At 40.3% G+C, this 24903-nt stretch overlaps 1 protein-coding gene across 1 annotated transcript; it reads right to left on the minus strand.

The window, feature by feature from the left end:
- Positions 1-1091: 1091 nt before the first annotated feature.
- Positions 1092-23875, minus strand: syt12 (synaptotagmin XII). Its single transcript, XM_054619620.1, has 9 exons — positions 23845-23875; positions 22791-22936; positions 12524-12584; positions 11587-11780; positions 10007-10411; positions 4837-5052; positions 3264-3384; positions 2653-2786; positions 1092-1458 (listed from the first exon to the last, which is right to left on the minus strand). The coding sequence occupies exons 1-9, from the start codon at positions 23873-23875 to the stop codon at positions 1285-1287; spliced, it is 1482 nt and encodes a 493-aa protein (XP_054475595.1). The 3' UTR covers positions 1092-1284.
- Between the last annotated feature and the right edge of the window lie 1028 nt (positions 23876-24903).

Consider the following 24903-nt stretch of genomic DNA (forward strand, 5'->3'; position numbering starts at 1 on the left):
CTAAGACAAAATGAGCTGTAAACCCATTTAAAAGGCTTAGAATACTTTACATCACAAGTTAAATTCCCAGAGGTGTTTTGATAATAATTAATTGACCAGCAGCGATATTTGTGTTAAATATATTGTTGTATAAATGAACTTGGAGACTGATGTAAAGTTGTTATACTATGAAAAAACAAGATTTGCAACCAGAATTAAGAAGAAAAAACGACAATGAGAAGAATGTTCTAGAACAATTTTTACACTGTTAAATATGCCTATGCAATGTGTATTGCATCAATAATGTTAAAAATAGAATAATGTAATATGATATTCATATGCTGATTACATTTGATTTGGCCACCCTGTAACAACTGCTACAAATTACAATTATTTCACCTGGATAAGAGTACCTGGATTTATTTTTTTTCAAAGCACAATAAATACTGAACATACCAAAACCTCTATTATTTGTCAATCTCACCGTGAACAATTTACACAAGCAAATCCAGTAGAGCTAACTCAACTCGGCTCTAAAAACGCTACGAAATCAATCAAGTAGGCGCAATCAATGACTGGTTTGAAAAGACAAATGAGTGTTTTCCTGAAAGAGAGGCGACTCCACCCCTCCGTCCAGTCGGTCATTCTCTAGACAGCTATAACAGGCTACAACCAGAGTAGGCACCATGCAGAGAGGGGGTTACTCCTGCCTAGGCTGGGCTCCTTTTGTTAATTGAGATTAATAAAAGTCCAAACTTTAATTTCTGAACAAGATTTTGAGAGGGGGGAAAAAATATCCACATATTCTTGTCTCCTCTGCTGTTGTTCTTGTGGAGAATCGGGATTTCAGGCAGATACCCAAGCCAAAGGGACACGGTAAATACGTAGGGTGCACCCCATTTGAAACCTCATTGGGTTATTTGGGATATGCACTGCTCCATCCTAAAAACCACCCTCACCCATAATGCAACAAGGCCAGAATGAAGCCAAATACTAAAGACAGGATTTAAGCGTATAATTGATCCAGGGGACAATAAAAACACCATGTTCAGAGTCAAACACTGGCTCTTCAGATTCCCCCTCCCCCCACAAAGATAAGGTGTTTATTACTCCAATATGTTATCCACCAGCAGAGTGAAACATACCCCACACAGTCTCCTCATGTGGGCCAAAAACTCTTATCTCCCTAAAACAGTGTAACAGACTCGAGCATGGCACCAAATAAGGGTAGAGGTGAAGGGAACGTGAATAAGCGAGTGTTTTTACTTGAAACAGGTCGGGTTTGTATGAAGGGGGAAAAGAGGGCTAGATCCTGCGCAGAGGGTGCCACATGGACACGGGCTTCCTCAGAGTAGCCAGCATCTGGTTCCAGTGGGTGATCCCCATCCCGCTGGCCTCAGGGCCGATGATCACATGACCCAGGTTCTCACCCCGGCCGTCGTCTGTTGCCTCGGCCACTGTCACCCTCAGGGAGAGTTCCTGTAAACAACATATCATGGTTACACAACCTGCTGTGTCAGCATGACTCAGCATCTGCTTAACAGCATGCTAATCCAGATATTAATGGGGACAGTTTAATGGACATGTGTAATACAAATATTGCTTTTTATTTTTAAATGTTTTTTTGCATTTATTTATTTTTATTTTTATTAACTGTGTAGGAGCAGTTACATCTTTGGGATAAAAAAAAAAATGCATATACTTATCCATGCATTTAACAGGCATATTTTAAACTGCAGTAAGATTTTTATGATGTTGTAATTTTTATGTTTTTATTAGTATTTATGGCTAAACATATAGGTTTTAGGGAAAGCGATGTCGGTCGGTTGACCACTTTGGTCTTGAAGACTGAAATATTTGAACATCTGCTAGATGGATTGACTTGCAATTTTGTAGAGACATTCATCGACCCCGGATGAAAAACCCTAAAGTATTTGGTGATCCCCTGACTTTTCCTGTAGACTCACCAGGAGGTCTACATTTGTGGTTTGAGTATCACCATCATTTACCTTGTCCTATACTTTGGATAATGACCAAATACCTGCAAAATTAATACCATTTCCATCAGTCTCAGCTGTACTTTGTGTAGTGCTAATTAGCAATTGTTATGATGCTAAAATGCTAAACAAAGATGGTGATCATGGTAAACATTATACCTGCTTAACATCAGCATTTTAGCATTATCATTATGAGCATGTTAGCATTTAGCTCAAAGCACCACTGTGGAAAGCCTCTTAGTCGTGTTGATCTTTCTGTATCCATACACATTTTGTGTTACTGTTTTGTAAAATTGTCTTATTATCTATTTATTTGGCCTTTAATTAACCAGGACCCCTTGATATGCACCATATATCTTGCTTTTTTAGGGGGGAAAGCTTGACAACTATAAACTGTGTTCATGGCAAACACATTGGATAATTATTCTAAATTCCACATAGTGCCCGATACATATTATACTTGACAGCTGCATGTACATACCTGCACTATTTTTGCTCTAATTATTCAAGTACTGTTGTCTAAATAACTATTTGCAACACTGGTTTATTACTCTGGTTTTGTTATCGCATTGTATCTTATCATTTTCCTTGACCTAAATTCCCCATGTAGATTCATAAAATGTCATCTCATCATATCCTCATTCAGGACTTTGTTGCCACAAAGCCAAAGTGCCACCTGCAGGACGAGGGACGGCACAGAGAAGATCATGGCTTCATTGAAGATGGGATTCGTGTCGTCCCTTTTGGTTGAAGTCTTCTTCTTGCTGATCTTCCTGCCGTCTTGCAGGAGATACACTTTGACAAATGGATCTGATAAGGGACAATGAGGGAATATGATTAGGACCACGTTTCAATTTTCTGAATCGCAAGCTACACATGTACAAACATAAACACCCCCAGACACAGTTAGTGTTGCACGTAATAAACTCCTCATTAAAGAGCAATCAGGCACAGCCCTGCATACACAATTAGCTCTGCGGATGATAATGACAGTGTTTCAGTGGGTGACCTTTATCGGCACAATGTTAGTGTGGCACTTATCTGGACATTTATTGTGATGAAATACTCATTTCAGTCCTATTTGCCTGTCTGGATATGAATAAATGTATCTTCAGGGAGTTGATATTGAGACTGTTATTAGTGTTTCAGTAAGCACTGTGCTCAGTCATGGAGTGATTTTGAAAAATGTGGATAGATTCAAAAGCAGACAGATTTATAGTTCATACAAAGAGATTCACACACATTTATGAATAAAACACAAACAGCAGACAAACGAATGTTTCCGACCTGCAGTGTTCTTGCTGTTGGTCCACACCAGGTTCTTGCACTTGGCCACAACAACTGTGAGGCGCTCTGCTGTCGGCAAATAGCTCAGAGACAACAGGATCTCTCCAACTGCATCCACGGCCTGTGGGGTCATACCAGAGCGTCGCAGGCATTAAATACAACATGTGCAAGTCTGGGTGATGCTTTAAAGCACTTTCCACAAGCATGATCGCTTTAATGCTCAAGAAAATATCTTCTCACACAGCTTAAGCTGAAAACAGAGGTTGTTCAACGACTGTGGGTTGGATTTAATTACATTTTTAGGCTGTACGCTGCTTGTTCATCTTTAAATTGAAGAGAGCTATCTTTTAATTAGAGCAATTGCAAAATGGAAACTGGAAATGTTGAAAGAAATTAATTAAATTAGTTAAATTCAAATGCTTTTAAAAATGTTGTTATTCCATTTCAGGATTTATTTGTTAGTTCATTGTTTAAAGACAGAATAAGTAAATCAAAATAACAAATTTAATAATCTTTATTATTTATGAGTTTTGTTTTTGATTAATGTAAATGAAACTTGAATTAATTAATTCATGTTAGCTTTTCAAAATTGCTAAATTTATTTATTAATTTTAATTAAACATTGTCAAAGCCTGTAATTATTCCATTAGCACCTCCAGGCTCCACAGCCACGGATACTGTTGCTGATATTAATAATATAAGTAAGAGTTATTTTGTCTTGGTAAGGACATTAATGATCATTCACATCATATCTGTGGTCACTGTATCTCATGGTTGAATTATTTTCACCAGTGAGAGTCACTAGTAGAGTTCCATAGAGCGTCAGCAGTGTTCTGACTATTTTATCAAATAAAAATAAAATCTGTCATGTCATTACATTTAGCAAGGAATCCACTCAACTCAACTTTAATTCTTATTTATTGAAAATGACGTGTAGTTTTGCTGAACGTCCAGCTGAGGTTCTCAGAGAGCACTTAAATTAACTGCAGGAAGCAATACATGTCATACTGATAATGTGCCTAAACTCTGCCTTAAACCGCATCATTTATTACAGCATTATTATCTCCACAAGGAGGATCATGCACTAACAGCGAACTGAACTTCCAGTACTAACACACTGCTGCGTACCTCTCTGCCTCTGCTCTGTAGCTCACTTTTATTGTTTTTGGACAGTGTGTTTGGCTAACCGCTAACAGTTAACAGCTAACAGAACTACAAATACACATACTCCTGAACCTCATCGCAATTATGCTGCAGCTAAGCCAGCATACTGGTTAGTTTAATTTAGTTTTTGGCAAGATAACGTGTAGCGTATTAAACAACGACTTTGAGCTGCTTGTCTGCATACATCGCCGCTTGTCTTTGAGTTTGAATTTCATAATACCTTACAGCTCATTAGTTTATAGACTGGGGATTAGCCAATTGTGGGTTGTATTCATTCAATCACACAGCAGTGGGCATTGTAGATACACCTGGCGGAGATCTACTGAGTGCACCTTTCTAGTTTTTTTCTGTATTGCATTGCATCATATCAAATTGTAACCTATAACACAATAATGAATTAATAAGTGACCTTATTGACATCTTGAAGGTAGAGCCAGGCGTTGAATGGTCGGATGGTCAGGTCCAGGTCCGACAGCTTGAGATCTGCGACCCCAGCGCTGATGTTTCTCTCCTCAGCATCGATACCAAAAGCTGCACAACGCAGGCTGTACTCCTCCAACAAGGACGAGTCCATGGGGATGGAGAAGTGCTCATCAAAAATCACAGTGAACGCATTTGTCTGGATCTGTGAGAGACAGGAGACGGTTGAAATGTAGGGATTCTATTTTTTACCTCTCACATTCACCTCTCAGATAATTTAACCTTTTGTTAATTTGAGATGCATCAACAGACACAATGGTCATCTTAAGTTTAAGTAAGGGTTGATTGCTACTTATGACTTTGGCAAAATTAAAACACCTGCACAAAATGGCTGTTTGCAATGATTGTAAGATAAATTACAAGAATCAGGCTAACTTTACAACAAAACACGTAGTGTAAGGATGTCACATCTGTTAGTGTCTTCATCCTCTACCTGACTCGCTCCACTTCAGAATCAGGCTGTGAAGCACAAAATGACCAACACTTTCCATTTATTAGAACTTTTGTTAAAGGCACAATCCACCCAAAATAAAAATAAAAACAGATGCTGAGACTTCTGCTCCCAACTCAATACAAATGAGGTGAACTTTTTGATTTTTGTTTTGAACTACTTTAGACATATTAAACTCCTAGCAGTGTGTGCTATGGATTATCAATTGTAATAGGGACGTTGTTTGCTGCTGTTTCTTAAATGCAATTTTCAATGTTATCAGCACCACAAACTAAATTATATTCACCTTCATTCTATTGGAGTGGAAATGTAGAGTTATGTCCATTCATAAGATACTACATATTGGCTTATTGTTGCACTTTCTGGTTAGTTGCCAATACGAATTCTGATATACTAGTGTTTACTGTGTGCAAAGATTAACTAAATTAACCCAGTCTAATATCTCACAATCAAAATAAAACCCAATAATCTGGGCAAGAAATAAAAAATATATTTTTCTAAGTGCAGCAGAACCAGTGGAAATATACAGATAGTGAAGCCATAAAACTAGGAGCAATACCAAGAGCAACAATACACCAAACATACAAAATGTGTATAGGTTTATCAGATGTATGTTTGTCATAATGTAGAAGACTTTGCAGAGAGCAAGTAACATTTTTACAGTTTTCTTATTAAAATGTCTGGATTGTTGAGAACATGCAGTACATTGAGAGAACAAGGTCATGGTGGATTCTTTTCACAACATGTCACATTTCCAAACACCTTTCTTTCACTCTGCTGCAAATAGATATTTTTCACTGAGTATCGTACTGAATAAAAAATAGCACTTGCAAATCCATTTGAATGGCATTAAAACAACATTTCTTGCGTGTGTTTTTTCTTCATTCAGCCTGAAAACCAAGTGGACTCAGAATACTATTCAATCACTATTCAATTTCTTTTCTTGGCAGCCAAAATAGCTTTTACAATGATAAGCAGATTCTGAAGGCAGTTTGGCTGGGCCAGCAGAGCACACCATGACTACTTTAGATTGAAGTGATAGATTGCAGCTACCACAGTGACCACATGCTGATTTCAGGCCATCAAAATACTAAAGAAGGAGCTGAAACACGGGTTAGAAGGCGGTCGGAAGTAACCAAGCAACTAGTAAATGTGCAGCTGAGCGTGGATCTAATAATAGTTATTTTTCCCACTAGTGTTTTTCCTTGAAGTGTTATATATATATGCTAAATACAATACTTTAATACAAATCCAGTCAAAACAAATAAAATAAAAGCATGTGTTGTAGTCAGCAGGAGTTGTTTTTGATAAAACAACAAGTCACTGTACAATAAAGGAAATGTGAATTAAAAGCACAGCGTCTGCAGATCAGCCTGTGAGGCCGACCTCGGATTACGCCTCATATCAAACAGATGAAGAACACTTTAATCTTACATCCAATAACTACATCTGCTGTGCAAATGTACAAAAAAGATACAAAGCAGGCAGTGTCTCTCTGCCAGCCCAGCACACAGACCTTCACTCCATCTACAACATGAGTCCGTCCGAACGACAAAAATGGCGATGTGTGTGGTGAAAATGAGTCAATAAAAGTGTTTGTGAGTGTGTCTGTGAGAGAGAGCTATACAGAAGACAGAGAGATCTCAGAAGATACGAGCAAGAGCAAGAAACGGCTTATGAATGGTGAGAAAAAGAGATGAGGGGGTAAAAATCTGATGAAAGAGGGAGTAATAGTGATGGGGGAAGACAAAAACAGAGATAACAAAGAGGAGAAAACGAGCGAGAGAAAGGACAGAAAAACAGAGATGGAGGAAGAGAGAGCGAGAGAGTGAAGCTGGCTCGACTATTAGGGCGAGAGAAGCCGATGTCAGCATTTCTTTGGTCTTCAGCCACTCTTCGACATTAAAGAGGGAGCCGCTGCTTCCATTATTATAGCACCAAGCCTAAACGCATTAATGCAACAAAACAACAGGCTCAAGTGAGGGGAAACCCTGGTGAGTTTGTGTGCCTTTCCTGTCAGCGAGCACAAACTGTACAGGACCACGTTCACACGAGGTGAGATGATGGTGACTCACAGCCGGGCAGGAATTAGTGGATTGTCTGGCAGCGTGACTCTAAGAGCAGAAGGCGAGCGGCAGGTGAAGCAGATGGAGGAATGTCACTCTGTTCTCTTCCTGTCTGAACTGTCCCTTCACCTTAGATTCAAGCTTTTGGTGAAACCGTTTTAGTGAAGAATATGCATGATAAGAATATAACTACTGGTGGTAAATCAAAATTATGAGACACTAAAACAACAAATATCATATTTCTTTAGATTATGATTCACAATTATTTTTTACTAAAGTTTGACTAAATAACTCATAGTATGGTTAAGTAATGGTGGTAAGTAACAATCATAAAAATGTATAGTACTTTAACAAGCTTCAAAATGCCTCACAAAAGACACAAGCACAGAATTAAAAAAAATAACGTCATGTTGTTTAAAGGAAAGTTTCAAATGAAGATTAAGAAACAGTTAGAGAGTCAGATACCGTGAGTATTTTTAGTTTGATCATTTTCATCCATCTTTTTTTTATCTTGTAAAAATAGGTTACCATACATATCACAATATATTAATATAAGTTTATATTGTGATATAAATCATGACAAAGTACATTGTCGGGGTTTTGAATTGAGGAACAGTTTATGTAAAATGTTTTGGACTAATCCAGAAAAATAAATCCCTAAAGATATGATGTTCCTCATCACATTGTCTACCTCATTGATTTGCTCTCCCTGAAGGTCTTTTACACCCATAATAGTATGGTTTATATTGTCCCATGGTATATTCTGTATTTTCATATCATTCAACCCTAAATACTTTGTGCAATACAATAATTATACAATTATACAATATTATTCTGTCTGTATATATACTTTTAGTTATTGTGGATTTTTTGATTTTTTTACTTATTTAATATTCTTAACTGTGTTATTACTTACTTACTGATTTATAATACTTGTTTTGATCTTGTTTTTACTTATGTCTCTTGTTTTCACTATCCTCTCTGCTGCTGTAATCCTGCAAATGTCCCCTCTGCAGGACTAATAAAGGATTATCTTATTTTATCTTATCTTATTTTAACATCTACATTTTACACACATTTATTATTTTGTGACTTGCAGCATCAACATTTTAAACTGAGTGTACTGTAAAAGGAATCACTTCTCATAATCGGGATCGTAAAAGCTGCATAATACACATCATTGTAATTATAAACTAAAATGCAGATAAACACAGGTTAAATTAGAGCCTGATTGAGCTTAAAGTCAATCACATCTACTCCTGATGAAGGTAAAGGATGAGGTAAGAACCTTCTGGACTACATCCATCTCCCGGAGGGCTCGCCACTCAAGTAAATGAAACGGGCTCTTCCGTCAGACGGGAAAGGATTGGCTTGTCACGCTGCAGGATCAAGCCTCTCATCCTGTGGGACTTATCACCGTCTCTGTCTAAAAATTCTGCCAGGGCTAAAATCTTCAACAGAGTTCAAGCGAGTCAAAGCTTCCCCCTGAGCGAGAGAGCTTTCAGACGCACTGCTCTCCCTCACCGTCAGCAACCACTTTTATCTTCAGTCCTTTAACCAAGTTCAGTCGTCACGGCTTACCAGCTAATTAACCATCTGATAAGATTTTTTTTCTTCTGTCCCAGAGTCTCTGGCCCATTAGTAGTCTAAAGGCAGTTATCCTGAAAGTCTCTAACAAGGAACTTTTATGATTCTTAAATTATGTAATGATCATATGTTTGAACTATTAAAAAAATTGAAAAAAATGCATTGCCTCGACTTAACATTCACATAAGCATAGCCATCTATGCATGTGTATTCCCACTTACAAGCACACTGTAGTGCTGAAGTCGGGACTTTCTTTTTTCTTTTTATGACTCTTAATTTGTAACCTTTTATTTTTGGACTGTTGCTATTGTCATTTTTAACTATGATAGTGGTGTGGATTTGTCTGTCGCTTTGGTCCACACTGAATTATATAAACTACTATTAGATGTATTGTCATGATTGCATTTGGTTCAGATATTCACCACAATACATTGCGAGTATCCTTGAGGTCTAACTTATGTGTTGAATGTATTTCTTTGTTTACAAAACATTTGCAAAGCTGATTATTTGAAACCTGCTATTTTACACCAATGTTAGCTTTCTATAGTCTTCCTGTTCACTCCCTTTTTTCCTGGTACACTGCTTTGTTTCTTGATCACTACCACCCTGTAGATTAGAAGAATATAACACCATTGGCAGAAATAGTCAATGCAAAGGCAACCACACGTGTACTCAGGAAACCACTCTTTAAACACTGCAGGGTACCTTTAAGTGATTCATTAACTTTCAGGTAATGAAACAAGTGCTAGCCGAAAACAAAAGAAAATCTCAAGGCATGATTAGACAAGAGATGTGGTTGGAAGTTCCAATTAAAGCTGGAAAGTTACAGTTTGTTGTAAGACTACTACTTCCAAGGTCAAGCTTTCACACTCAAGGCCAAGAAGCTTCACATACCAGGGAGAACCACACGGTATAACTTCAGAGGTTTTTCCACTTTTTTTTCATTTGAAGGCAAACATATTGGTATAAGCACAAAAAGACAACAGCCTCCTTACCCTTGTGACTCCCACACTGATCTCATCAGGCCCCAGGGAGACTCTGATGAAGCAGCCGGGGAAGTCTCCCTCTTCCCTCTCCAGCAGGTCTTTGCCCTGGTGCAGAGTGATGTGGAGCATTCCCGGCCCCTGGCCCGGATGCCTGGACGGCTCAAACTCGAGCGTCACCTCCAGCTGGCCGACCGTGAAGTCGTGGCCGAAGTTGTTGGCGATGGAGGAGATGGAGCTGAGCGAGTCGGTGGACATGGATCGGTTAAGCTGGGCCATGCCTGTCGGGTCCAGCTCCTTGTTCATCAGCTCCAGGTGGCCCAGATCCCTGAAACAGTCCGGGGTGTCGCCGAGGGCCAGGCTGGGTTTGCGGCTGGAGGTGTAGGAGGTCCGCCGGTGGTTGTTGGCAGCCACCCGCTTCAGGGAGGAGTTAAGAAAAGGACATTTTAAGGGTACTGAGTGAACACAATGAACTGTTTGCAACTAAAGGAAAAACTATTTTCACATAGAATCATTAACTTTCACATTGAAGTTATGTCACTCCTTTTAGCTCTGTTTTTGGTCCCTACCAACTGTTGAGGGAAATTTCTTGCTCTTTAGCGGCTAAAAGCTCAAATACCACTTAGTTGCTACCATTGCTTTCCTTCAGTTTGTTACTGAAGAGCTAGTGTACAGTCGGGTTTAGGTGCATCACTACAAACGACCCCTTTCCCATAGTTTTCACATGAGTTGCTTTAACTAAACTCATTTCAACTCAAATTGTTCCTAGTTTTGACCATTATTCCTGTGATAAACTCCACCAAGGAGGTTATATATATGGGTTTGGTTTGTCTGTTTGTCAGCAGGATTACAGAAAAATGACTGGCCCCAATTTCATGAAACTTGGTGGATTGGGTGAGCGTAGGCTAAGGGAGAAGCCATTATATTTTGGAGCTGATTGGCCTTGGCCATCTCTGCACTGTCCGTGTGACCTTATAGCTACCAATAAAATTGTATTCGCCTAAGTAACTGGTGAGATATGGAAACACTGTGACATCTTTTACAAGAATGGGCAAGAAACACGTCAGATGATCAGGTTAGCCAAAGTGATTCGTACGAAAAAACAAAAGTGATTGATAAAATTATTACCCAAATTGTCCTGCTTGCGAACTTTGTTGAATTAATGTCGTCATGTTTTCAGATCTCAGATATTACTTTGGTTAATGCATGTTATCCTAAACGGAAGATTTGATTACCCCAATTACAAAAACAAGACCCAAATTGTAAGAAACCAGAATTATCTTCTGACGCGGAGATAGTCCATCACGTGTCATTGTGGCCAAAGACTCTGAAGGTGAAACCAAAAGCTGTGAATTTCAAAGACCAAAAGCGCAATTTTTCTTTGAAATCAGCTGCTGCCGTCTTCAAACCCCTCAGAAATCTTGACCCTCTGTGCCACTTGATTGGTCACCACTTGCTCAGAGAGAAGAAGCTGCTTGATTTTCCCACCAACTCCAACCTCACTGAACATCTCACCTCCGTGCCTTTTAGAGACATATATTTTTGTGCACTAACACTGATATTTCAGATTTCTGAGTAGCATGTCAATGTACCTTTTGTCTGACTTCTGAGAAGGAGGTTCCATATTTTTCTTGCAGATATCGATAGTCAAAGTTGGGGAAGGGGGACGGCGCAGGGAAGGTTCCAGATTTCCACAACTTCCAGATGTTGAGCCCAGCCACGGCCAGTAGCACGAAGAAGCCCACCAGGTAGATCCCCACCTCCCAGCCGGGCGGGTTACGCACCACTAGAACAGGCACACAAAACAAGTGTTCAAAATATCCTTACTTCCATTTAATCAAAGGTAGCATGACATTTGGCCTCATAACCGTCTTTATTTGATATGTAATGTGGGAGTTTGATCACTGGTGGAAGTGCAAAGTTTGGTAGAAACCTAGTACAGAGAGTTTAGAGTTTTTTTGTTCAAGACCAGTAGGAGTCTTAAAAAGCTCCCAATCACTGAGCACAATCAGTCTGTTCCATGCCTTGTTATTTAGAACTTTGCATTGAGATGACATTGGGAGCATTCAGGATGTATAAAGTTTTATGTAAATCAGATAATAGTTTGGGACAAAAATGACGGACAAATTAAAATGCCGCTCTTAAACATCGAAGCATTTCATGTTGCATTTTAGGGAGGGATTATTAGCCTGTGCCGAGCTGGCTTTCTCAAGATGAATTGCCTCTGTGGGAGGACTTTGACAGCTTTATCCCTTTTTTTTAACACAAGAGATAAACCAATTATAGGGCAAGTCAAAATGTGTTGTAACATTGATGGCTTTCAGCCCAAGATGAGGCATTGTAAATCTTGTGCACAGAGGTGACAATATCTGTCAAATGACCTGCAAGAAGAAACACGAATGCAAGAAAACAATCTCATCTCTCATACTCTGATACACACACTCGTATACATTTACAATCACATCCATTAACCCACACAAGAACACAAGAAAAAAACAGTTAAGAAATATGCTAGAAGTGTCCACTCACCACTCAGATGGTAGCCTGATATATCCTCACTTTGAGTGGAGGACATGGTGCTGCAGCCAGCCTGAAAAAAACAAAAACAAAAAAACATCTCAACAATAATGTGCTTAGGTGGCTTTTCATGTCAGAGGCCTGAAACTCAGAGGTCTGATACTCAGAGCTGTTGACAGTCTTGAAATGAGCTGAATAAAGAAATATAATAGAATTAATAAAAAAAACATTATCCAGAAAAATATTTGGGTTGATCTTCATCTATAATATTTAAATACTCAGCAGAAGGAATTAATTATGTTTTGCAGAGTTTAATTTAATAACCTTTTCATACATAGCTCAAGTGATAACTGACATAATCTCTTAATCAGCTTTGGCTTCAACATGAATACATTCACAAAAAACCTAACGAGTGCTGACATCCACAGCTGCTTCAGATACATTCACAATAAGACGCTTGCATAACAGGGGAAGTCAGGGCTCTGGGTGCATTTTTACATTTTGGAGTGGCAAACAGAGAGCCAACCGATGGGAAAAAACCCATCGGTGAAGTAATCTGCTGAGGTGATTGGTTCAAATAAAAATGTTGGCTCTAAAATGGCACACAGTTGGCCATCTCTATCCAAACAGGTTGATACCACATAATTACAGAAAGTCTTCTGGCTTAGGTTTGGTATGGGTGAGGAGATGGAGCTGAGCGAGAAACTACTCAAGGTTAAGGTCAAGGAAAGATTGTGGCCATAGTTTAAAGAGTACTTTATTAAGCACAGATTTTGCATTATACTTCTATAATATTGTCAGATTCACATTGGAAAGTCGAAATGCAGAACCAGAGATATTGTCTTTTTAATTCCACTCATTGTTGTCGCCTACATTGCCCACAATGAAATTCAACTGCTGACAATTTGGTCAGAGATTTATTCATTCGTGCTACTTAAGTCTTTGTTTCGGAGGCAACAGTCATTATTTGTAAGACCACAAGAGGCTGTGTGTCAGGAAATCCTAAATATAAGTCGTTTTAATTCTATAAAGAAAAGACTGATGCTGTTGTTTTTATCAAATTAGAACACGTTCTCAATTGGACGTGTATAACCTTATTCATGTTGAAAGACGGGAAATACTGAACGCATATTCTACACAAACAATACAATGAATTGTCAAAATCTCAAATAATAATACAGTATGTTTTGTTCCAGACATTGCACTTTTTCAGTCAGAAATGTGGGGTTTTTTTCCTACTTGAGCAATTCCACTGAAAATGCAATGACTGTGAAAGACAGAGCTGTGAATTTTGTGGCCCATCATATTCTAGAGCCCTGGGGAAATTCAACAACTAAACACTTGACTCATGACTTGGTTGACTTATGAACAGAGATAAAATGTATTGTACACAGGAAAGACATATTAATTAGTTTCAAATTAAACTGCTTTAAAAAAACTGTAAATGTCATCAGTTCCCCAACCCTGCTTACAGTACAAGGCTTCTGGGAGAACTCGATGATTGTACATTCACTGTAGGAGCATAAAGTTATAAGATTTGTTTATTAAAATCAAGTAGCGGCAGGGCCTTTTTTTCATGAGACAAAAGAGAACAATATTTTCCTGCGCCCCAGTCTTCCTCCGCAAACTGCAAAAATAAAAATAAAAAAACACGATGGGCGATGGCGTGTGACTCATTTCTCCACCCAACCTCCCCTCCTTCCTGCTGCTCCCCCGCTTGTTGGAATCTCCCCATATCTCAGTGACTCGGGGGAAACGGGAGCATTACACTAATGATATAGAAAAAAGGCTGAAAGGGTGGGGGGGGGGGGGGGTTGTAGACTCAATTCTGCTGAGCGGTTTCTTAGACCACGACCATTCAAGCCAATTAAAGTGGCTGACGCACTGCAGGGCCCACTGACAGCTGCTGATTTGCCATTAGCAAAGCGTGGGGAATCTCTAGCAGAGTGTGAGCACTAACCAACTCAACCAATCAGCTTGGCTCGGCTTAAGGTAACATATGAGTGTAGGTCCATGGGCAGCTCAAGAGAAGGAAGAGGAAGAGGAAAGATCAAGGATGGGAGGGGGAAAGAACAAGAGACAGAGAGAGAGAGAGAGAGAGAGAGAGAGAGAGAGAGAGAGAGAGAGCAAGACAATGCTTCAGACAGATTTAGTAAATAACAATGAGGCAGCGTGGGCGCTCTGGCCCCTCAGCGGGCTTGAGGTGGCAGAACACAAACAATGAAGTCAAACTTGCCTGAAATAGAAATACATTTGAAAACAGTGCCAGTGGACTTGAGGAATTGGACGTCATTTGATCAGCCTTAAAGGTGCAATTATCCATTGATATCGTAGTCGCCCCCGCCCTGTCAGATGAACTCAAGTATCACTTTATCGACATCAGCCGTTATGTTCCATGAAATGTTTACTTAAATACATTTTTAAATTGATGACTTATGGTTCACAAAAGCAGGTATTTTTAAGGGTTTCCAGCTTTGAGGTGGATCTGCAGCACGCTGCCTTCGACAGAGAAGAATATGATCTAGCTTATGATCTTTGCTGCTCGTTATTCCTCCACTCTTTCCTATTTCTCGTGACACCATCTGACATGTACCATCTATGCAGAAATGTCTCAGACAGTATGATTAGGAAGATGTTAAAAGGAGAAAATGGAAAACAGACAAGCAGATGCTACATTAAAGGGAAAATCTGCAGATTTTCAACCTCATTTAACCTTATCTATCTGAGTGAGGGATATGGTGTGAAAAAGGCCTACAGTTCTTGACAATGTTCTCTGCGTCTCTGGGGCGCATCTAGAACATCTGTTGCTCATCCTGCATCCAGTGACGTGAAAGTGACGTTGTTGGTGGCAAGAAAGAACTACAGAGTAGTACTTGTGCTTTGGTTCCTTTCACATGTGTTTTTTTTTAATTCTTTTTCAGACGTAGTGAACTCGCTGTTTGTTCTTTTAGGCACAGCCGGCACAGCTCTGCGGCAGGGGAAATCAGCTTTTCATGTCACTATAGCATGCACTGGGGTATCTTCTCGTCCAGTGGACTACATTTACCATCAGCTCTGATAGGGCATCAACAATAAGGGAAGAAAAACAGTAATGTGGAATCTTTGCACACTACATCGATACTTTTTTCACATCTTTTTCAATTGTAATGATTCAGCTGAACCAGTAGAGCTGGAGCAACTTCAACCATTCTGTCTGATTTCCATGATATCAAACATGTCATATTTTCTCTTTTAGATTTTAGACTTTCCTTCGGCTGAAAGCTCATTAACACACGGCAGTGAAGGGAAAGGTGAACATTTGCATAAAGGTTTTCCCACTGACGAGTCATCTTCAAACCCACATGATCTCAACTCTTTCACTCCTTTAGATGTATCTCACCGTTGCTGCAGGGATTCTGTGTCTGATAACATCCCTCATAAAGCCTGAAACGACCGTCTTCCTCCAGTGCACACAGAGAGACGTTGTGTGGGGAGCGTATTAATTACCGAGATATGCATGAAATTAATATCTTGTCACAATGTCAGCTTGCAAAACAGGTTGTGATGAGCGTTAAGTGGCATGTGAGTAATGCAATGGAAGAGAGCCCTGGATTTTTGTGGAATATAATTTTGCAGATCAGTAATGAGGCTGTCAAAGGAAAGAAAAAATACAACAAAAAGGAAAAGTCAGAGTTAACAATCATGCATCATGTGTTTCAATGTGGCAGCAGTGTGGGCAGTGAAATTAAATAACCAGTTTGGGTCTCTCTAACAACTAGTGGGACATTACATTTTCATTTATTGTTTATTTAGATTTCTATTAGTTGCTTTCATTGGCATCAAGTGGTATTCCTGAGATCCATATAAAAAATAAGCACAGTGTAATTAGTATCATCCAATTCTCATTTGAATGTTAAACAACCTGTGGAGTTGGTGTCAAGTGACCTTTCTTTTACTGGGTTGCATTTTTTCTCCTCTCCTTCTTGTAAAGGATGGTCCAGTGTTCCCTTTGCTAAAGGGGATAAGGAAGGAAGCATTGAAGCACCTTTTCTTAGCATTTAGAGAATTCAAACAGCTCTCATCATGACTGCTACTTACAATAGATACTTCCAGGTCATTTCACTCAGGTGGGAACTTTCCTAAACAAAAACACTATAGATTGTGCAAATTGTAAAGCATTTTTGATAAAAGCGCTATATAAATGCAGCCACTTACAGTTTAATCTTAATTTGTTTGTCTCCCACAACAACTAGATTTTTTTACGTAGACTATCACTTAATGTGTTTCTGTCAAATGCATATATTTCATACAGTAAATGATACAACAATAACCTCAACCGTTTAATAATCAAAAACATTTTGTTTTTTTAAATTCTGATTATTAATCGGAACAGCATGACTGATTTAAACAAATCAATAGGAATAACTTTTTATTAAGAATATAGTTTCATACTGTTCTTCATACACAGATAGAAACTGAACATGTGAACCCTCTTTCCATTTCCCTTTTTTCCAGTAATCATATCATAGTTCTTAGAGTGAGTGTGCACTTTAGACTCATGCATCTCAGAGTAAACAGTGACTTTATTTATTTGGTTTCTCTGGGGTCTGGAGCAGGGTGCCCAAAAATCACTGTAACTACGGAGGAAACAGACACTACAGTCAGCCTCCTCTGTGTCTCCAGTTGGACGTAAAGAAGCTCAGACACAAACAGCAAACCAAACCAGCACATTCTGCACGCTAGCTATAAATATGGCGTATCTGCCGCTGTTTGCTGCTAACAGTCAGGGAGAAAGAAAACAAGAAATCCCCTCTATTGGAGCTGCATGTTGAAACAGGTCAGATCAATAGGAACAGACACACTGATTTATGTCCATCACCCCACCCCCTCCCACACACACACACACACACACACACACACACACACACACACACACACACACACACACACACACACACACACACACACACACACACACACACACACTCTCTCTCTCACACACACACACATACACTCTCTCTCTCACACACACACACACACACATACACACATATACAGAGCAGTAAAGAGGAGAAAAAAAAGAAAGGAGATAAGTGACAGAAGGATGATATAATAGAAAAAGGAGTGATTGGGGAAATAAAGAAATAGATGTGTGCCTGTGTTGAAAATGCAATAAGAAACAGAGAGCAGCTGGGAACGAGAAGAAGAAGAAGAAGGAGGGGAAGGGATCACAGGCCTGTCAGCTCGCTCTCCCAACAACTGATCAATCAACTTTGCTTTTAATCTCGCCCAATGCCTCGCAATCAATTTAACTGCCTCGCTGCCGCACTCAGTGAAACGGCCAGATATAACACGTCACAGCAATCTCTCTCTCGGGCCTACCTCCTCACAGATCTGTTTGTTTGCATGCCAGCTACGCTCTGGCTTTCTGGTTTAGACCGCTCATTTGGTGCATGTTGAAAGTAGCATGGCGCCCCACTTTTCGCCAGCAGCGGCACCAGCCGAGACAGGAAGAGCCTGAACGCTGCAGGTCAATCAATCAGAGTAAAAACAACAAATTCTGAGCGCAAACTTCTTATGGCAAGGCTCGGAGGCAAAGCGGGTATTCCTTCAATCAGAGGATCGGTGGTTCGATCCCCGGCTCCTCTAGCTATCAGCTCAGTCAGGCTGTTCTTAGGCACAGCAGTGCTTTAATGTAAATGCTTAATGCCAGCATGCTAATATGCTCACAATGACTATGCTAACAGGCTGATGTTTAGCAGGTATAATGTTTACTGTCTGCCATCTTAGTTTAGCCTGTTAGCATGCTAACATTTGTCAATTAGCACTAAACACAAAGTACAGGTGAGGCTGATGTGGATGTCATTAGTTTCGCAACAGTTATTTCAATTAATCCGGGGCTGATTCATCCTCTGGGGACCATGAATGTCAGTACAGAAATTCGGACATTGCCGTATCTAACTACGTCACTAAGGTGGTTGACAATAAAACATTTAAAAGTGAGCTAAGGGTGATGTTTTTGTCCTGGTTGATCTGCAGGATGTCTCTGGAACATATGTTTTTTAGTTTATCATATTTTGTGTACATATCGGCCTTGGATTAACAAACAAAGGACTAGAATTGACCACCACAATATCTTTGATTTTCATTTTACAGTCAGTTCCAATCAATCTTTTAGCCATAACTATGAAACTAACAGATATACTTGACTCTGATGTTTGCAAATCAGTTTAACTGAAAATATAATCATTGGAAAAGGCGTTCATTTGAGTGTACCAGCGAGCAGAGAATTGTATGTGCTCCGTCTACTTTGATTATTCATTAAACAACTCCCACAACTGAAATTTGATTTGACTCCAAAAATCTGATGTTTAAATATTTTCTCTCCTTCTTTGCAAGAGACAAACTGTGCAGTTTGTGATGAGCTTAGGAGAAAAAGTCTGCTGACTTCACTGTGAACCGCATTAAACATGAGAATGTTGAAAAGGCTTTTATCCAGAGAGGATACAACTTTACAAACACAATCCAACCAGATAAACTGAGACAGAAACGTGTGTTTGGCTGAATTAAGTGCAGAAGAATTACGTTAAAATACAGTTTTTGCCTTATCTTATCTTATCATGATAAATGGTGACAGAGCACATTCATTTTCCAGAATCAGCTTAATCATGGTTTCACACATGTGGATGCGTCCCAATACACCCACAGTCAGCAGGGTGATTAAAGAAGTTGCTGAGTGTTTCCCTTTTATTTCCACAGCTGTATGGGCTTCTTCCATGCAACAGATTTTTCATTATACCTACTTATTAAATTAACAACCTGACAATTTGGCTCATACAGGACAGGAAAAGTACTTAGTGCTACAAAGACGTCTGTCAGACCTGACTTAATGTTTCTGGAAAAAGGTTTCATTCACTCTCAGTAATGTGAAGGTGCAGTGGAAGCTTAAATTCTTCCAAAGTGGGGAAGAGCAGTGATTTGAAGCCAAGCCACAGCTTTATTGATTAGCTATTAAGTAGCTGCAGTCAGATCCAAAGGTATTTGGACAGTAACACAGGTTTTATGCTTCCACTCTGCATCCGAGGTTAAATCTCACTTAGAAATGCTCAAATCACAGATGGGACGGAAGGGATTTAATATCAGCGAACAATGTCGGAGCCCCAGCTGGCTGGTGAGGCCGTTGGAACTGAGGTGATATTTCGACTATTTTGAATGCCTGCCCACACAGATATTCATCATGAAAATACTGGAACAGACAATGCCATGTGGTAAAAACCCACGTCCCCAGGAAAAAACTAATGGTACGTGAAGCAAAAAAGGAAATCTTCCTTTTTGGTTAAATTTTACCCAAAGAGGAACAAAAGTTAAAACAAACACCAGCAATAAAGAAACTGTTTGTTTTTGGTACTGCAATATATCTTAGAAGAAATACTGTTACGATCATAGCACTGACACTCTGAATCAGCAGCAGAGAATGTTTCATATTTATAGACTGCATTGTGTCATAAACACACCGACAACAGGCCTGTTGTTTGCCAAAGATGAACCAGAACTAGTGTGCCGCTAACATCTTTTAATGCCGTTTACCATAATGCCTTTTTTTTCCCAGCTGTGAAGGTAAAAGTTCTTGTTATTCAACTATTGTACATGTATATTCATCCAGACTAGAGGAGAAGCTCAAAACCTGCAATCAGATTTGGAAAATTTGAATAAATTAAAGGACATCTGGGGAAATCTGGGGGATTTTCATATAGTTAGATGAGAAGATTGATGCCAATCTACAGTTAATATGTAGCTAGGGCCAGCAGCCGGTTAGCTTACTGTAGCTTAGCATAAAGAATGGAAACTCTTTGGACTCAAAAGTAAAGAAAATCCTTCTTCCAGCACTTCTCAAGGTCAAAAAAAGTACGCCACTATTGGCTGTAACTGCTACCAGACAAGAAATAGTCCGGAACATAACCCCCTTTAAAGCTGCAGATGGTGATTTTATTTCACTTTGGACCTTGTGCGGATTAAACAAATTAGCTACAACATGTTAAATAGTAGAACCGGATCGAGCTACGTATTTAGAATACAGATGCGAGAGTGACATAAACAACCCTATTTAATGCCCGATAACTTCTACTCCCAGAGTCTCAATGTCATAAATGTGATTCATCTTGCGATACTTTGTTTTTTACGATTCTCTCTCCAGCCTGCTGCGTTTTCGAGGCATCGCCAGGAGAAGTGAGCTGTATTTGGCAGCGAACTGCCCAGACCACACGCATTCTCCCTAAAGCCAGGCCAATCCATTTCATGATTTATTCTGGAAATATTCGCGGTGATACATTAAGGTGTTAGCCACCGCAGCTCGATCTAAGGAAAGAAACCCTTTGGATAATAGCAGAGGGTCTTTAGGTGTTACTGTAGACTCACTGAGCCACACGTCTCATCTATGTGTCTTCATAAGTGCTCTCACTAATAATGTAATAACACTTTTCTTTCCAGGAGTTCAACAGGGACACAGGATGAGGAAGTAGGTGTTGGGGCCATGTGTGTATGCGTGTGTGTATGCGTGTGTGTGTGTGTGTGTGTGTGTGTGTGTGTGTGTGTGTGTGTGTGTAGAGGCAGGGGAAACCCATGACAGAGAGCGAGAATGGCTGAGATGATTGCGAGTGCTGGTGCAGGAATTGAATTCTGAGCAGGTCGTATTTCAGCCCGGCCCGAGGATGGAGGCGAGAGACACACACACACACACACACACACACACACACACACACACACACACACACACACACACACACACACACACACACACACACACACACACACACACACACAGAAGCCTTTTTTACCTCTACTGCTAACCCACTTCACACAGACCTCCAGCATCATTAGAAAGCTGCGTGGAACACTGCTAATTGGGAATTTGAAATGTCAAAAGAAAAGCCAGATGTTTTTTTTGTTTTTTTAAATGTACGTTCCTGTTTTGGATTCTTAATGTGCTTCATCATTAAAAATCACAGCTTTTAGAGGCAGACAGTCGACTCCCACACATCTCTAAACCGTTGATTGAAGCAAAAAGCTTTCCTGGTAATCAGTGCACTTTTCATTTTTTAAATGGTGCATAGAAAGGAAATATACATATATAACAGCACGGGTGGCTTCAGGGACAAACAGAATGACTACAAAGCCAAGAAAGTGTTAGAGGGACAATCAGTCAACTTCTGTTCCAGTAAAGAGGAGCACAACCAGCTCCAAAAGGCACAGACTCCCACACAATCTAAAAGACAAACACCAACCAGCAAACATTGTTATTTTTCAGGTGCCATTATCTGCATCACATTATGAGGATTAACATGCGTCCAAAGCAACATTCAAACCCCATGTGGCATCTTTATTCTCCCAGGGAGACACTGATTCCAAACCTGGTATGACCATTGTGACCATTCAAAACAAAGCAATGTCTACACGTAACCCTCTGTTACAGGCGACCAACTACACCTAATGCCAACAAAAATCAAAACATAGAAATATGTTATTTTGGGGTGGGAATCTGTGAGTGAGTTACACACAATCAGGACTACTTTCTGAGAATTGAACTGCATGTCATCTAGCCAAAGTTCTTATAAAGCTGTTCAGATTCAACATTAAACATTCTTTTAGCTAAATATATAAATATTCCACAAAATTAGGTATTTGAAATAAAGTATTGTTTTGATAATAGTATCAATTTGATTTCTTGAGCCTTAAATCACAAATTTGACTCAAAGGGCTTTCCCCTCTGTGCAGTATACACTCTCTATCCTGAGATCCTGGATTGGAAAGACAGTCTTAAATGTTTTCCCCTAAGTATTCAAGGCATAAAGATGAATAGCAGCCCTAAACATCTGAGTAAAGTCTATAATGCAACCCAAACACTGGCTGAACCTGACTGTTCCACCTCCCCAAAGCTGCTCATCAAAGCTACACTAAGTTTTTCAAGGCCACAGTTTTCCAGCTGGAGTTCAGAGTGGTGCTGAAGGGACAGCTCCCGCTCCCCATCACTCCTTTAACCCGGGTCTAACCCGCTCCTGGATCAGGTCGACCTGCGATGCGCATCAATATTCAGGTCGACAGAGAGAGAGAAAGAGAAGCATTCACACAGAGCAGCTATTAGCTTCAAATGCATCCCTTCACTGTCAGCAAAAGGAGACAAAAAAATAAAAAAAAATCAATAAGAAATAACGCATGCAAGTCCCAACTCTCGCCATGATGCATGCTGCGTGTTGTGCACAGGACTCATGGCAAGTGGTCGATGGGTCCAGCACGCATTTCTTACCCGGAGTTTTCTTTTGGTGCAGTAGGGAGGAAGGAGCAGGAGGAGGAGGAGGAGGAGAAGGAGGAGGAGGAGGAGGAGGAGGAGGAGGAGGAGGAGGGGGGGGGTAGACCAACTCCACCGCTCTCTCCCTTCTTCTAGGCGCCTCTCTCCATCCAATGACACCGGTCCCCGGTCCGGTCTGTGTCTGTGTGTGTGTGTGTGTGTGTGTGTGTGTGTGTGTGTGTGTGTGCACCCCGGTGGTGGTGGTGGTGGTGGTGGTGGTGGATGGGGAGGGAAACGGCGTTCACACTCCCGTTTCAGCGCATCCGGACAGCTGGAGGAGGAAGATGAGCAAACAGGGTGATGATGGTGATGATGGTGATGGTGATGATGATAAAGAGGAGGAAGAGGAGGAGGATTTATCTTCCACTCGGAGGTGAGCGGCTGTCTGCGCTGCTGCTCGCTGGAGTCTGAAAAGCTGCTGCCAGAAGCATATTTCTGTACGAGCCGCAGCTCACACACCCCCCCCCCAAACCGACCGACCGACCGACCGACCGGCTGCTGAAAGAAAAGTCCCACCCCTGCAGCGCAACTTCCACCGCCGGGCCGCTCAATAACACGACCACCTCCTCCTCCTCCTCCTCCTCCTCCTCCTCCTCCTCCTCCTGCAGCAGCAGCACTGAAGAAGAAGACCTGCGTGCTTCACACACACACACACACACACACACACACACACACACACACACACACACACACACACACACACACACACACACACACACACACACACACACCGGTATTACACAACAGGTGCACAGGGGTGTATTTGAGAAACACCCAAACTTTTCTCCCTCATCACCCCTCCTCAAAAAAAACCCCAAATAAATTCTGTCCCAAGAACAAAAACCTCCCCCTCTTTTTCTTCTCTCCTCTTCTTTATCGCCACATCATCTTGTGGGGATGATTCAGTGTGAAATGACATAAGTGTTTAAACTGGAGGTGGGCAGGGTGCAGAGATGACACCTCTGATGATACACTCATCTCTACTCATCCAGGTAGATCAAACCAGGCCTACTCTTAGCCTGCGGCAGTGCAAAGCCACTCATTACACTTAAGTGGTTAAGTCATTTAAAGAAGTGTTATAATTATGAATTTGCGTTAATACATAATTTATTATTCCTTTATGTATCAGTACAGTCAAAGCAAGTTGTGTTAATGATTCATGTATGGGACTCTTTCACTTTATTGAATGTTTTATCCAGTTTCCAATCTTGCATCTTATTAAGCTGAATGGCAGCGTTATATTACATGATTGATAAGTGGATGAAATATGACGCATGATCAATGTTTTTATTGTGAATGGTGAGCAGTAGTGACTCCACTCCACTTTGATGTCATCCTCACCCTGCTAGGATCATTCAATCCATCATCTAGTGACAAACCTTTAGGCCACTGCGTCTTTAACTCACATTTCTGCTATCATTTTTATCCCGACTTCTAACAGATAATAAAACATTTTTTCCATGTTACCTGCTGACAATCTCCTACCGACCCCGACCCCCGGGTCTGGCCTGCTGTGACCTCATTCAACCAGATTATTGATTAAGTATCAGAATACAGGTGATAAACCTACTGGAGCTTCACTCTGGATCCAGACTGATGAGAAATATGATTAAGGCAACAGAAACAAACACTCACCACAGTTTATAGCAGTGGATTTCAAACTAAGGTACAATGATTTTCCAGTGGGTCCAACTGAAAGAGATGCACAACAATCAGCACCACTTATACATTTAACGGTCAGCTAAATAATGTACGTACTGAATTCAAACGGTGCTCTGGTTAACACTTTCTCTGTTTTTTTTGTTTCGGTGGCCACGTTCTCAGCTGCAGCTGTGACATTAGAAGGCGGATGAAGACAGAAAAACACACAGAACACGAGGAGAAAGAATAACTGGATCAGGACTCAGCTTTGTTGGCCAACGGCAGTGCAGTCTGATCAAAAATCTGTGACCCAAAACTCCACTTGTGGTATTTTCCTGACGTGCAACTTGAAATTCGCTTAATCGTAAAGGTCAGAAATATAGTAATAGAATCAAGACAGCATCATCTAATTATTTTTCATGTTTTTCAG

Source organism: Anoplopoma fimbria, chromosome 19 (assembly GCF_027596085.1).
Source record: "Anoplopoma fimbria isolate UVic2021 breed Golden Eagle Sablefish chromosome 19, Afim_UVic_2022, whole genome shotgun sequence".
NCBI classification, from domain to species: Eukaryota; Metazoa; Chordata; class Actinopteri; order Perciformes; family Anoplopomatidae; genus Anoplopoma; species Anoplopoma fimbria.